Genomic DNA, 12,711 nt, shown 5'->3' on the forward strand with positions numbered 1-12,711 from the left:
GGGCCCGCCGCGCTGCCCGGGCCCGCGCCCGCCGACTGGGCGCGCGCGCCGCTCGAGCCCGCCGTGCGCGCCGTGCTCGTGGCCTTCGACGAGCACTTCAGCTACGCCAAGCTGTGCCAGGCGCTGCGCTACCTGCAGCGCGGCGGCGACGACTGCCTGCTCGTGGGCACCAACCGCGACCACCGGCTGCCGCTCGAGGGCGGCGCCGCCATCCCCGGTGCGGCTCCTCGGGCCCCGAACCCGGCCCTGCCTCTGCAAGCCGGCCCCGGCCTCCCCTGCGCTCGGGCGGCTGCTCTCTGTCGGTGTCTGTGCGCTTGGGTTGGGTCTGTGCCCGTCCGGGGGTTGCTGCACGCTTGGGTCCGGTCTGCCCTTCTTTGCAGGCCGCTGTGTGCTGGGATCAGCTTTGTGCTCTTCCCTGTGTGCCGCTGTGTGCTTAGGTTCGATCTATGCGCTTCTCCATGTGCTCCTGTACGCTTGAGTCATGTTTGTGCCCTTTCTCCTGTGCTGCTGTGTGCTCGGATTAGCTCTGCGCCCTTCCTCGTGTGCTCGGCTCGGGTCTGTGCCCTTCCTTGCGGGCTGCTGTGTGCTTGGATCAGCTCTGTGCCCTTCCCCATGTGCTCCTGTGTGCTTGGGTTGGGTCTTTTCCCTTTCTTGCACACTCATGCATGCATGCTTGAGTCACATTTATGCCCTTCCTTGTGCGCCGCGGCGTGCTTGAGTCAGATTTATATCCTTCCTTGTGTGCTCCTGCCTGCTTGGGTCAGGTTTACAGCCTTCCTCGCATGCCCCTGCACACCTGAATCGGGTTTATGCCCTTCCTCGCGTGCTCCTGCATGCTTGGATCGGGTTTATGCCCTTTCCCGCATGCCCCTGTGTGCTTGGGTTGGGTTTACGCCCTTCCCCGCGTGCCGCTAGCAGCGTCCTTCCCCTGCCTGCGTCCCCAGCACCCAGGAACGCGTCCCCGCGGCCGCGCTGCCCGCGGCTGCCGCAGCCGGCTGAGCCTCCCCTCGCTCCCCGCAGGCACCGGCTGCCTGGTGAAGGCCGTGGAGACGGCGGCGGAGCGCGAGGCCTTCATCGTGGGCAAGCCCAACCGCTACATGTTCGACTGCGTGGTGAGCGAGTTCAACATCGACCCCGCGCGCACCATCATGGTGGGCGACCGGCTGGACACCGACATCCTCATGGGCAACAGCTGCGGCCTCACCACACTGCTCACCCTCACGGGGGTCACCACGCTGGAGGACGTGAAGGGCCACCTGGAGAGCGGCTGTCCCGACAGGCAGCGCCTCGTTCCCGATTACTACGTTGATAGCATAGCCGACCTGCTGCCCGCGCTGCAGGATTAAAATAGCAGCGGCGCCCCGAGGGGCTCTCATTAATCACCCAGTGACCGCAGGGTGAGCAGGGCACCTCCGAGGCAGTTGGCAGCCCGTAGCTTTTTAACCCTTTGCTCTCTCTGTCTGATCTTTTTGTTTGTTTGTTTACATCTTGGTCTTCTGCAATGCACTTTGAAACGCTGAGGGCATCACAGTGTCACTCGAGTCCCATGAGGTGGAGGCTTCTGTTTTAACTAATACCCATATCTAAATATGTGTGAGACTAGAGGTTATTGTCGTCTAGACTGAGTGGAGTAGGGCAGAGCGGTCTGAGGGAAGCAGCTCGCGGCGGGTCCCCCCCGGGCAGGCGCCCCCTTATTCAGGGCAGTGCTCGCCCGGGCTGCTCTAACTGGAATTTGGCCTTAGGTTGGTTTTTCAGACTGGGTCCCGCTCCAGCAGAGCAGCCCGCTGCAAGTGTGACCCACGTCAAAGGAACTGAAATCTCTCCCCTTTATTTGACCGTTAAGAGCTGCTCTTGTGATGCAGATTAGGATGACTCCACGTGCAAAATGTGAATGGTTTCTGCTCTATACGGTATTTGTCCAAGTGTTGGATGCATATGCAAAGTACAGGTACCTGCAAGAACTGTCCTGATCCTAAATATGTATCAGAATATATTTAAATATAAGCTTAAGTATAATATATGATAATATATCTTGCTTCCCAGAAGGGAGGATAAGAGGAATGTACTTCACTGATCACTCTAGGTGTAATTTTTGTAAGCTGTTGCATTTGGTAATGCAGAAAGCACGTAACCACATAGGACTACCCTGCACTAATCCTGCTTCCCAGAAATAACTGGACTAATAAGACTTGAAGTTAGCTCTGCACTACCTTATGCTTCCCTGGTGCCCCAGCATGCAGGTGGCAGCTGCCCTGGGCTTTTCTTGTAGAGCACGGGTAGGGCTCGTCGTGCGTCCCGCGGGCCCCGCAGCCTCCTTGCCCGGTGCAGGCGCCCGGCTGCGGTCGCGGTAGGAAGGAAGGAAGGGGCGGCTGCTCGGCCGAGGATTGTGTTCTCGGCCGCAGGCGGGTTTGGAGCGATGCACAGCCCGGCCTGTGGGGTGGGCTTCTGTCTGCTGCCTGAATCGAAGGCCACAGTCTGGTGTTTTTGTATCACAGAAATAAGTAGAAACATTAATTATGCAAATACTGTGTTGTTACTCCAAAGGTGCCGCTAGTGGCATTTAAACACTGAACTTCCTTCCCTCCTGGTGTTCAGCTGAGTAGCTCTAGTCGTGCGTTCGGTGCCGTTTCCTTCCACTCGAGCACCAGGAGCAGTAAACTCGCCACCTTGTTAGTACAGCAATAACTGTGCAGCTCGTGATGTCTTTCAGTGTTACTGGAACACCCTCCGGATCTTTAAAAGACTGTTCATTTGTGCAAGGGGCACAAATAAAACCTTTCCTGTTGTGTCTGCACCTAGAAGACTTACAAAAGTCACAGAGAAATGCTCATCGGGTAGCAATTTTACTTCACCTAGGTACATAGAAGTAGGCGTAGTGGCCTCCCGCCGTCAGGGCTGGCCTCGCAGCGATCCCTGACGCGCTTCCTAGTGCCGGTGCTCACAGCTCCGGACGGTGTCAGTGCAGCCGGGGCGGCGCGGGGCTGCGGCCTGTGCCTGTGCGTGCTGTGCCCGCCCCGCGCGGGTGACGGTGCCGCTCGCGCTGCACAACCTCTGTATCGGCTCCCCGGGGGCTTCGGACCCTCTCCTTGATTCCCATTAAACTTTCCAAGCTGCGTGTCCCTTGCATTTTGCTTGTTCTGGGGTCCCTGCCCGCGCTGGGTGCCAGCGTGCGTGTGGCAGCAGGAGGAGTTGGGGTGCAGCTCCTGTCTGTATCCTCTTTACTCCCAACACACAGTTTTACACAAGTGGAAGGCCTTTGGTTGCATTTCAGGTGTCCAGGGCCGTGCTGGGCCCTTGGTGCAGAGCTGCTGTGTTGGGGACTGCTCCGTTTGCAGGGCTCGGCTGCGGTGCGGGGAGCGGGGGGCTGCAGCTGGGGGCTGGGGGCTGCTCCGCAGCGTCTCCAGCTCCGCAGAAGCGGCTCTGCCCGTCGGGCTCTTTGACACTCGGGCGCTGCGGTCTCGCCTTCTTGCTGATTCTGAACAGAACCACATTAACTCTGTGCCCAGAGCAGTCGCTTATCTGTTTGCCAGCAGAAGTCTCGGACTCCGAACGTGGTGAAGCCACCGGGCTGAGTTCAGTTCTGCAGGAGCAGCGCTGCAGCAGGGCTCTGGTTTAGCCCCTAGAGAGGGAGTTGGTGACTCAGGGGTGCCAGGGCCAAGCGGGGAGAGAAGGGGGTGCTGGTGCTTCAGCAATGGGGCGCTCCGGGTGGGCTGCACCGCGGGGCATTGGGAGCAGCCCTGGGCTGTGTTGGGAATGTGCCCAAAGGCTCCACAGGGCTGCCGGGCTCCGGGGCTCCTTCCAAGCTGTGCTCCCTTCAAGCATTCCTGCGTGCTGGAAGCGTGCACTGCTGGAAAAGCGCTCGTTCCAGCGAGGGCTTCGTGTCCCAGAACTGCTTCCCGGGGTCCGGGTGCCGCGAGCCCCGGAGGCGACAGCGAGCGCGGCGCTGCAATGGTGAGCATGGTGCTGCAGCCGCGATGCAACGTGCTGCAGCTGCAATGCACCGTGTGCTGCAGCTGCAATGCACCGTGTGCTGCAGCTGCAATGCAACATGTGCTGCAGCTGCAATGCACCGTGTGCTGCAGCTGCAATGCACCGTGTGCTGCAGCTGCAATGCACCATGTGCTGCAGCTGCAATGCACCGTGTGCTGCAGCTGCAATGCACCGTGTGCTGCAGCTGCAATGCAACGCTTGCTCCCGTCAGCCCCCATGGCTCCTGCGGCACCAGGTCTCGTTGAAACAACCGCTGGCAAGGGCAGCTGCCGCTTCTCCCCTCTTCATTTTATCTCATAGGGAGACTGATCCAGCGCCGCCGCCAGCGCGTGCCAGCGGGAGGGCGGCACAAAGGCGCCCTTGTCCCGGCCCGGATCGCCGTGCCCGGCCGGGGGACGCAGGAAGGGAGCGTGGGCGCCGCTGACAGCCGCTCTCGGCAGCAGGGCTCGGCCCTCCCTGCCACTCTCGCAGGTGGCAGCTCTAGGGTTTCAGGGCCGGGCGCGGAGCCCCTGCCCGCCCGCCCGCTCTATTTAGGTTTCCCAGCGCGCGCTGGCGCGTCCCGAGCGCAGCTGGAGCTGGGGATCATGCGCGGGCCGCGCGCAGGACGGAGGCAGAGCCGGGGCCCCGTGTGAGGCGGACGATGGAGGCGGCCAACGGCAACGGCGCCGTCTCTCCCGTGAGTGCCCCGGCCCCGCGGAGCCCGCGCGGCGCTCGGCCGGTCCACAGCCCTCGGCCGGGGCTCCCGCTCCGAGCTCGTCCTCCCGCTCCGAGCTCTTCCCTCGCCTTGGCAGGGTCCGGTACCGACCTCGGCCAGCCCCGATCCGGCTCCTCCGCAGGCGGCTGAGCCCACGCCGGGGGTCCACGTAAGCAGCCGGCACCCCCGAGCCCCCGGCACGCGCCGCGTTTCTCTCTGTGCTTCCTCCTCAGGGCTGGTGTCCCACCTGAAGGAATCTAGCCCGCAACCAGCTGCCAAGCAGCAGAACGCTCCCTTCCTTGGCATTTCAATTGATAAGATGTCGGCTGGGCAGTTTTAACTTTTTGATACTGATTCTTTGGTGGAATAGAATATAGAAATATAGAATTTAGGATATCGAATAGAATATAGAGAAGTCCTGTAAGCGCCCAGGGGGCTGCAGAGCCCATGCCGTGTTTGGCTGCAGCAAATCCAACCACTTGCAATTATTAGACATCGCTCTGCACTTCAGAGGAGTGTGAAACAGGCTGCTTCACTCCGAGCGTGGGCTGCACTGTTATCATGATGGGAAGTGCCGCCTTTGCCTTGTTAGCATGACTTTAGGTGCCAATAAGCCTCCTTCCACTGTTTCGGTACAGAATTAGAGTGTTTCTCACATCGAGCCGCCAGCAGCACCAACACGATGGCAAGCTTTTTTAAAACGGCTTCAAATAATTGCTTGCTTAGCATCAAGCACCAATTTTATCTAGAAAATAACAGTAAATACGGGGAAGGACAAGCCTGGAGGTGGGATTGCCCCCGCAGGATAGCTCCAAGTCCTGATGGCTCTTGGGGGAATCTCTGCTGTGAAACAAATAACCGGGTTTGAGGACGGCAGCCTCGGGCGAGGAGGAGCTCCCTGCTGACCCCCGCGCGGAGGCTCCGCGCTCGCCGAGCGCTCGGGAAGCGGCGCCGATCCCGCGGGACCGCTCCCGCCTCGCCGCAGGGCTCTGCCTCCGCTCCCAGTGTTGCACCGCCCTGCGCCCGGTTCCCGGGGGCCCCAGCCGGGCCCTGGAGCGCGTTTTGGGGCGCACAAGGACGGGGAGCCGCAGAAGCGCCCATTTTAACTGCTGTTCTCTCCTTGTTCTGCCTTCGCTCCCAGGACAGGCGATTCCCGGCACCATTCCAAACCCTGTCCGGGACATTCTGGATCATCTTGTGCATTGCCTTGTTTTTTGCAGTGGTTGGCATCAGCGTCGCGGGGATGCTCAGCTTCTCGCAGGGCTCTGCCCAGGTAAGGGGCCGGCGGTGGCTCCCGCGGGCAGCCCCGGTGCCGGGCACGGGCACATCCAGGAATGCCCAGGCCCGCCCCGCCGCCACAAGGCCAGGCTCAGCTCAGAGCAGCCCCGCGCGCCGGCCGCAGCCGCAGATGAGCTGCCCTTTGCCAGGGGTGAGCTGTGCAGCGAGCGCCGTGCCGCAGCTGCACGCAGAGCCGAACCGAGCCTTGCAGGGCGCCCGGCCCGAGGCGCCGCGATGCCGGACGGTCTCCCCGCTCTGCCGGGCATGTTCTGGGTCCGGCCGGGCCGGTCCCGCTCCGGCGGCTCCGGCAGGGCCCGGGGGAGGCTGGCGGGGCGCGCGGCGCTCAGCGGCGCTCGCAGGCCGTGCGCGTGGCCTTGCAGGGCCCGCCGGGCGCCCCTGGGAACCAGTCGGCCGTGGTGGACCGGGCCAGGAGCACCGTGACCTACTACGTGCCGGCGCAGAGCAACGGCAGCGCCGTGGTGCTCTACGACGGCGAGAACGTGAGCGCGGCGGCGCGGGCGGGAGCCGGGTCCCGGTGCGCGGCGCGTCCGCGCGGCTCACGGCGCCGTTCTGCCCGCAGCGCCACGTGTGCTACAAGCCGGCGGGGCAGCGCGTGTGCTACCTGCGCGCCATGGACTCCCGGGACCTGCAGCAGCTCCGCGCGGCCCTCGACGCCCCCGAGCAAGCGGTGAGCGGCGGCAAGGGCACCGGCGGGGTTTGCTCTCGCTCGTGTTGCTGCTGTATTTGCGGCCAGGACGACTCCTGGTTTTGCTGACACCAGATTTGGTGCAAAAAGCAGCACAAATGGTGGCTGGGGGCGGGAGCGGCGCCCACGGCCTGGGAACCAGCGGCCCTTCCTGCACCCGTATCCTGTTACCGCGCGATCCCGGGGAAGGGCAACAAAGGGGGTTTGTTGGCCGCTGCCGGGGCAGGAACGCGGAGCGGGGCCCAAGGAAACCGCGGGCTGGGGAGCGGCTCCTGTTCCAAGGAGATCTCCTGGGATCCTGTTCCAGTCCCAAAGCTCCAAGCGCGTTGCAGGCACGCAGCCCCTCGGGCAGGAGCGGGGCCGAGGGGCAGCGCGAGGCGCCCGGCAGGAACCAGGGCGCCGTTCCCGCAGGCCTCCGTGCCCCTCAACGGCACCAAGCGCTCCCGGGAGTTCCTGGCCGTGCTGGCGGGCACCGAGGTGGATCCCGCGGGGCTGGGGGCGCCCGTGCGGGCCCTGTGTGCCCACAGCTCCATCTTCCGCGCCCGGCGCACCCAGGGTAAGTGGAGCAGCCTCCGCGCCGCCGTCTCGGAGCAGTGGCATCTGCAGCACAAAAACCATCCCAAGCCCAGGTGTGTGGTACAGTGGGGACGGGTGAGCGCTAGCGCAAAGCCAGCCCCGTGTTCAGTGCTGGCTCAGCCCCGGGGTTGGTATTTGCCATCCTCGTCCTGGCCAAGAGCAGCCCGCTGTGCTCCGGGTTTGTCTGCAGCCTGCAGACCACTCGTCCTGCTGCAGCTCCAGCAAGGAGCAGTCGCTCCCGGGGCTGTCGGGGTGTTCGGCTCCCTAGGGAGGTACCTGCAGGGCTCCCTCTGAGCACGTTTCTGTCCTGGCCCCTCGGCAGGTCCGGGCAGGCAGCGGCTCATCTACCTTTGCATCGACATCTGCTTCCCGAGCAACATCTGTGTCTCCATCTGCTTCTATTACCTCCCCGAGTAGTCCCGCACCGCGGGCGCCCCACGTACTCCGACCGTGCTCCCCAAAAGCCCCGTTCCAGCGAGGAAGGTAACGTCTGCGCCATCCCACGGCACTTCCCGCTCGCTCCGTCCGGACTAGGAAAGCCGCAGGGCCCTGCTCAGCTTGGCGGGGACGCGCTTTATTGGCGGCAGCGCGCCAGGGCTGCCTGGCGCCTAGGTAGCAGTAGCTGTAGGCGTGCGGGGCAGCCGGGGCTCCGGCCACGCGAGCTTAGCGGCCGCCCGGGGCTGCCGACCGAACCCGGAGCCAGTCCCTGACCCGCGCTCTGAATAAAGGGATTGCAAAACAAGAGCCCGGCTGCCCTTGCTCTTTCCCGGTTCGGCCCCTGCGCCGTGCAAGAAAGCTGATGTTTCCCCGTGCGGTACAAGGACAGGGTGAAGCTGTGCCCGGGGATGGGCACTGGCCCCCCAGCCCTTCTCTTTAGTCCACGTGGAGCCCCTCGGAGGTCCGACACGTCCCGGCTGCGAGCTCGGAGCTACGAGCTGAGCTGGGCTGGCTCCAGGCGCAGGCGGCTGCTCCCGCTGGGCTCGAGGTGTCCCCGTCGGCAGGAGGGGGCCGGTCGGCGCGGGGAGGGGATGCGAGCAGGCGCTCGTCCCTCCCGCGGCCGCTAGCCCAGCACGCTGTCGTTGAACGCCAGGCAGACAACCGCCTTCTGGTGGCCGCTGTATTCCCGCTTGATCTCCCCCGTCTCCACGCACCAAAGCCTGGCCAGGTTATCCGAGGAAGCTGGAGCACACAGAGAGAGGAGCACCAGAACAAATGGATCCGTTATGACATCTCAAACCTTCCCACATGCAAGCAAGGCTGTCGTCTTGCTTCACTCCACACCGTTATTACAGCTGCTGATGAAAGGCAAGGAGCCCTGTGCAGCAGGGAGCTGCGTGCTGGAGAAAGCTCGCTGTGGGGGTATCTATCACCGTGCAAACAGCATTGCTACCCTGTGACATAAACAGTGCACGGGAGATCAGCTCGCTGATTTAACCAGGAGACAAGAGATGCCCTGTCAGGACATGAGCAAGATGTTCAAGGGAGCGCGAGGCACGGGGGAGGCTGGGCACGGTAACGGAGTGGGATTCTCCCCTGGGCGGAGTGGGATTCTCCCCTGGGCGGCAGCGGGTCCCAGCAGCAATCGCATTAACCCCGCGCTAACCCAGAGCCCCGGTCCCTACCCGTGACGATGTACTGCGAGTCCCCGGAAAAGGCGCAGTCCCACATCCAGCCCCGGGACGTCTCCCCGGGGTTGTTGCTCTTGATGCTCAGCTCTGTCATCAGGGAGAAGTTTGAGGTCCTCCAGATCTTGCAGGTCTGATCGGCAGAGCATGTAGCCAAGAGCCTGCAAGGAGCAGACACGCACGAGCAACCTTGTTAATGATTCTCATGCCTGAAAGGCTCTCATTAACACAGGCCTGGAGCGGTAACGAACTGTAGACCCGTGCTCTTCCTAACGGGGTTTCTCTACCCCGTTACCATCTGCCTTATGCAATTGCAGTCAGGCAGGCTTGGTGCAGGAGCACAGCGGGTTCGTCCCTGCGCGCTCGGGGACCAGCGGATCGATAACCGCTCTGATAGCAACCCTGGGCTGCGAAACCTGCCGAGGGTGCAGGGACCTCCCCGGCGGCCGGCGCCACTCACGTGGAGTCGGGGCTGAACTTGCACTGCAGCGCGTAGCGGTTGTGCGCCGGGATCTTGGTCTTGGGGATGAGCTGGGTCACCTCCTCGCCGATGCCGCCCGTCAGGTTCCACACGTAGCAGTTGCCCTGTGAGGACAGCGCAGCGCTCGCGGGGCCGGCGCGCGGGGACGCGGGGACGCGGCCGCCCCGGCCCCCGCGCTCACCGAGCTGTTGACGGCCGCCATGTAGCTGGCATCGGGGTCGATGTGAACCGCGTTCACGGAGACCTCGGGCTCCGGGATCAGCTGCTCGTTGTGGTCGGTCTTGAGGTCCCAGATGTGAATGGCGCCGCTCTGGTCGCCCACGATGAGCTCGGCCTGCAGGGAACACGCAGCCTCGTCCCTGCGGCTCCGGGCGCACGGGCGCCGCTCCGGCTGCCTCCGAGCGCAGGGCGGGCAGCAGCCCCGCGCGCTGCAAAGAGCCCGCGCGCATTTACAGAAGCACCCGCTGATTTTGGCAACCCCAGCAGTGACAGCGGCCACCGCAGCTCAGCCCCATGCTCAGTTACGGCTCCAAACTTTGTCTGCAGCTGCCAAGCAGTTTTCAACACCCTGGAGAAGCAGCACTGAGAGGCAAGGCAGCCTGCGCACGGCTGGAGTGCTTGGAGCGTGCAGCCGGCCGGGAAGCGCAGCCCGGCTGTGCACCCCGGCGCTGCAGCCCACCCTGGGGGCAGGCCCAGGGCAGCAGCGCCGGCTGCAGCCCCGTCCCGCTGCAAGGGACAGCGCTGCAGGGTGGGCAGGCCACAAATAATGTGACTGCATGGCGCAGAGGTGCACGCTGCTCTGCAGCATGCACAAGCAGAGCTGCTGAACCTGTCCTGGTGGCCCCCAGCCTCGCGCTCTGCACAGACACGGCCTCCTCTGCGCTAGTCAATGCTGCTCTGCGCCCAGTGAGCGCCGCTCATGGTGCCACACGCGCCGCGAGCGAGGACGGCGCACGCCATGCCCGCGCACGGCACCAAAGCTCTGCCTTGACCTCACGGCAGCGGCTGGATGGGAGCCACGGGAAATAGGGGACACAGGATGAGCGTGGGGGAGGCGACCCCAGTGCAGGGGAGCATGGGGCTCCGCAGCGGGAGGCGGGAGAAGCCGGGCACAGGTCGGCAGAGCCGGACAAGGCGGCAGCGCCGGACAAGGTGGCACTGCTGGACATGCGAGCAGGGCCAGACAAGGTGGCGGTGCTGGAAAAGGCAGCAGGGCTGGACAAGGCGGCAGTGCTGGACAAGGCGGCACTGCTGGACAAGGCGGCAGTGCTGGACAAGGCGGCAGTGCTGGACAAGGCGGTACTGCTGGACAAGGTGGCAGTGCTGGACAAGGCGGCAGTGCTGGACAAGGCGGCACTGCTGGACAAGGCAGCAGTGCTGGACAAGGCGGCACTGCTGGACAAGGCGGTACTGCTGGACAAGGTGGCAGTGCTGGACAAGGCGGCACTGCTGGACAAGGCGGCAGTGCTGGACAAGGCGGCAGTGCTGGACAAGGCGGCAGTGCTGGACAAGGCGCCGGGCTCCGCAGCAGCCCCGGCGGCGCGCACGCTCACCTGGTTGGGGTGCAGACAGACGCAGTTGATGGGAGCGTTCACCTGGAAGATGCGCTGGCACTGCAGGTTACGGGACCTGCACAGGGAAGGAACCAGCGGGTCAGGGCACACAAGCAACGGCCTCCAGGAGCCTTGGAGACGTGACAGGGACCCTGACCAGCCCCGATGTTCCCACCCCTCGCAGAAGTGCCTGGAAGGAGCCACCACGAGCGATGGGGCTGGCACATCACCGCGGCCCTGGCAAAGGGAGCCACGTGCTCCTGGGAAGGGAGGCTCCCGCGGGACGCGGTGGCACCTGAGGTCCCAGATGCGGGCCATGCAGTCCTCGCCGCCCGTGTACATCCAGCGGCCGTCCTCGTGGAAGCCCACCGAGGTGATGTTCTTGCTCACGCCGTCGTAGTTGATGACGGGGTTGGGGTTGTTGGAGTTGAGGTCGTACATGCGGATGTGCTGGTAGCCTGCGGCGGGCGGCGCGGCGTGAGCGGCCGCGGGGCCGCGGGGACCAACGCGGCGCCCGGCCCGCGCGCTCACCCGCCGCCGCGATCATGCTGCGGTCCGGCGTGATCTCCAGCGCGTTCACCTGCTGCCGTGCCATTAAGGAAGGCAACAGGCGGCTTTCCTGGGAAAAGCAGTGGGGTTTCCGGGGAAAACAGGCGCTCGGACACGCCACGGGGCTGCGAACCGTGCGGAAAGGATACGGAGTCCTGGTGCTGCACGGTGCGGGTGCAGATGCCGCTGTGCGCCTGCCAGAAGCGCACGGTGTGGTCGTAGCCGGCGGTGGCCAGGATCACGGGGTCGCTGCCCACGGTGCCCTGCGCCGTGTTCATGGTGCTGCGGGGGGGTCAGCGGCGCCCCGGGCGCCCCCACGTGCTCTGCTCTGCCACGAGTGGGAGCAGCGCTAGCGCCCAGGGAGCCTGTCCGTCACATGGGGCTGCACGGTGTGCACACACATCCCACCCGTGCACACACGCGTGGAGCTGTGTAAATCCATGTCCCATGTGTGCACATGTGCAGGGCTGCATGCACACATGTCCCACCTGTGCACGTGCATGGAGCTCTGCAAATTCACGTGTGCAAAGATCTATGCACCCACGTCCCACCCATGCACACACATGCATGGAGTTGTGCAAACCCATGTGTGCAGAGCTGCATGCACCCACATCCCACCCGTGCACACACATGCATGCAGCTGTGCCAACCCATGTGTGCAGAGCTGCATGCACCCACATCACACACGTGTGGAGCTGTGCAAATTCACACGTGCAAAGCTGCATGCACCGCTCTCCCACCCATGCACACGCGTGGAGCTCTGCAAATTCACAACTGCAAAGACATATGCACCCACGTCCCACCCGTGCACACACATGTGGAGCCCTGCAAACCCACGCCCCATGTGTGCACGTGGGCAGAGCTGCAGGCTCGCTGTCCCACTCGAGCACACCCGCGTGGGGCTGCATAAGCCCCCCTGTGCCCGCCGTGCACACGCGTGGAGATGCACAAGCCGCGTGCAGGGAGTCCCGCGCAGCCCCCGCCCCGGCGCCCCACCCCACTCGTGCACCCCCCGCGTGGGCCGCGTCGCGCGTGGCGCCCCCCCCCCGCCCGGTGTCACGGTACCCGCAGCAGCGGCGGCCGGGCCGGGTAGCGCTCGCTCTGCGCACGCGCGGGCAGCTCCCACGCGCATGCGCGACGCACCCGCCCACAGTGGAAGGGCGCCCCTCTGCGGCGTCGTCTTGGCGTAGAGCGCATGCGCAACTGCCCCAGCCTGTGGCGGGCGATACCAAGTGCGAGGCGGGGGGGGGCGAGCGGGG

General features: G+C 64.5%; 3 protein-coding genes across 4 annotated transcripts; 2 read left to right on the forward strand and 1 right to left on the reverse strand.

Annotated features, from left to right (window-relative positions):
• On the forward strand, positions 1-2,789 carry PGP (phosphoglycolate phosphatase; the record flags this gene model as incomplete). Its single annotated transcript, XM_026053892.1, has 2 exons — positions 1-217; positions 1,021-2,789. Coding segments are annotated over 2 exons (543 nt in total), but the record flags the coding sequence as incomplete, so codon positions are not given.
• A 1,841-nt stretch (positions 2,790-4,630) lies between these two features.
• BRICD5 (BRICHOS domain containing 5) lies at positions 4,631-7,665 on the forward strand. Its single transcript, XM_026053893.1, has 6 exons — positions 4,631-4,666; positions 5,670-5,957; positions 6,343-6,462; positions 6,543-6,650; positions 7,080-7,224; positions 7,567-7,665. Exons 1-6 carry the CDS (start codon positions 4,631-4,633, stop codon positions 7,659-7,661), a joined length of 792 nt encoding a protein of 263 aa, XP_025909678.1. The 3' UTR covers positions 7,662-7,665.
• Positions 7,666-7,880: 215 nt separating this feature from the next.
• MLST8 (MTOR associated protein, LST8 homolog) lies at positions 7,881-11,962 on the reverse strand. 2 transcript variants are annotated; one of them, XM_026054052.1, is made up of 8 exons: positions 11,602-11,962; positions 11,435-11,483; positions 11,199-11,361; positions 10,904-10,979; positions 9,532-9,684; positions 9,330-9,454; positions 8,867-9,030; positions 7,881-8,423 (listed from the first exon to the last, which is right to left on the reverse strand). In XM_026054052.1, the coding sequence occupies exons 1-8, from the start codon at positions 11,728-11,730 to the stop codon at positions 8,305-8,307; spliced, it is 978 nt and encodes a 325-aa protein (XP_025909837.1). In that variant the 5' UTR covers positions 11,731-11,962; the 3' UTR covers positions 7,881-8,304. The 2 variants fall into 2 exon arrangements, with proteins under 2 accessions (XP_025909837.1, XP_025909836.1); XM_026054051.1 differs by having other exon boundaries at positions 11,435-11,486.
• Between the last annotated feature and the right edge of the window lie 749 nt (positions 11,963-12,711).

This window comes from Nothoprocta perdicaria, unplaced genomic scaffold (assembly GCF_003342845.1).
Source record: "Nothoprocta perdicaria isolate Ctin4 unplaced genomic scaffold, notPer1 scaffold_12, whole genome shotgun sequence".
NCBI lineage: Eukaryota > Metazoa > Chordata > Aves > Tinamiformes > Tinamidae > Nothoprocta > Nothoprocta perdicaria.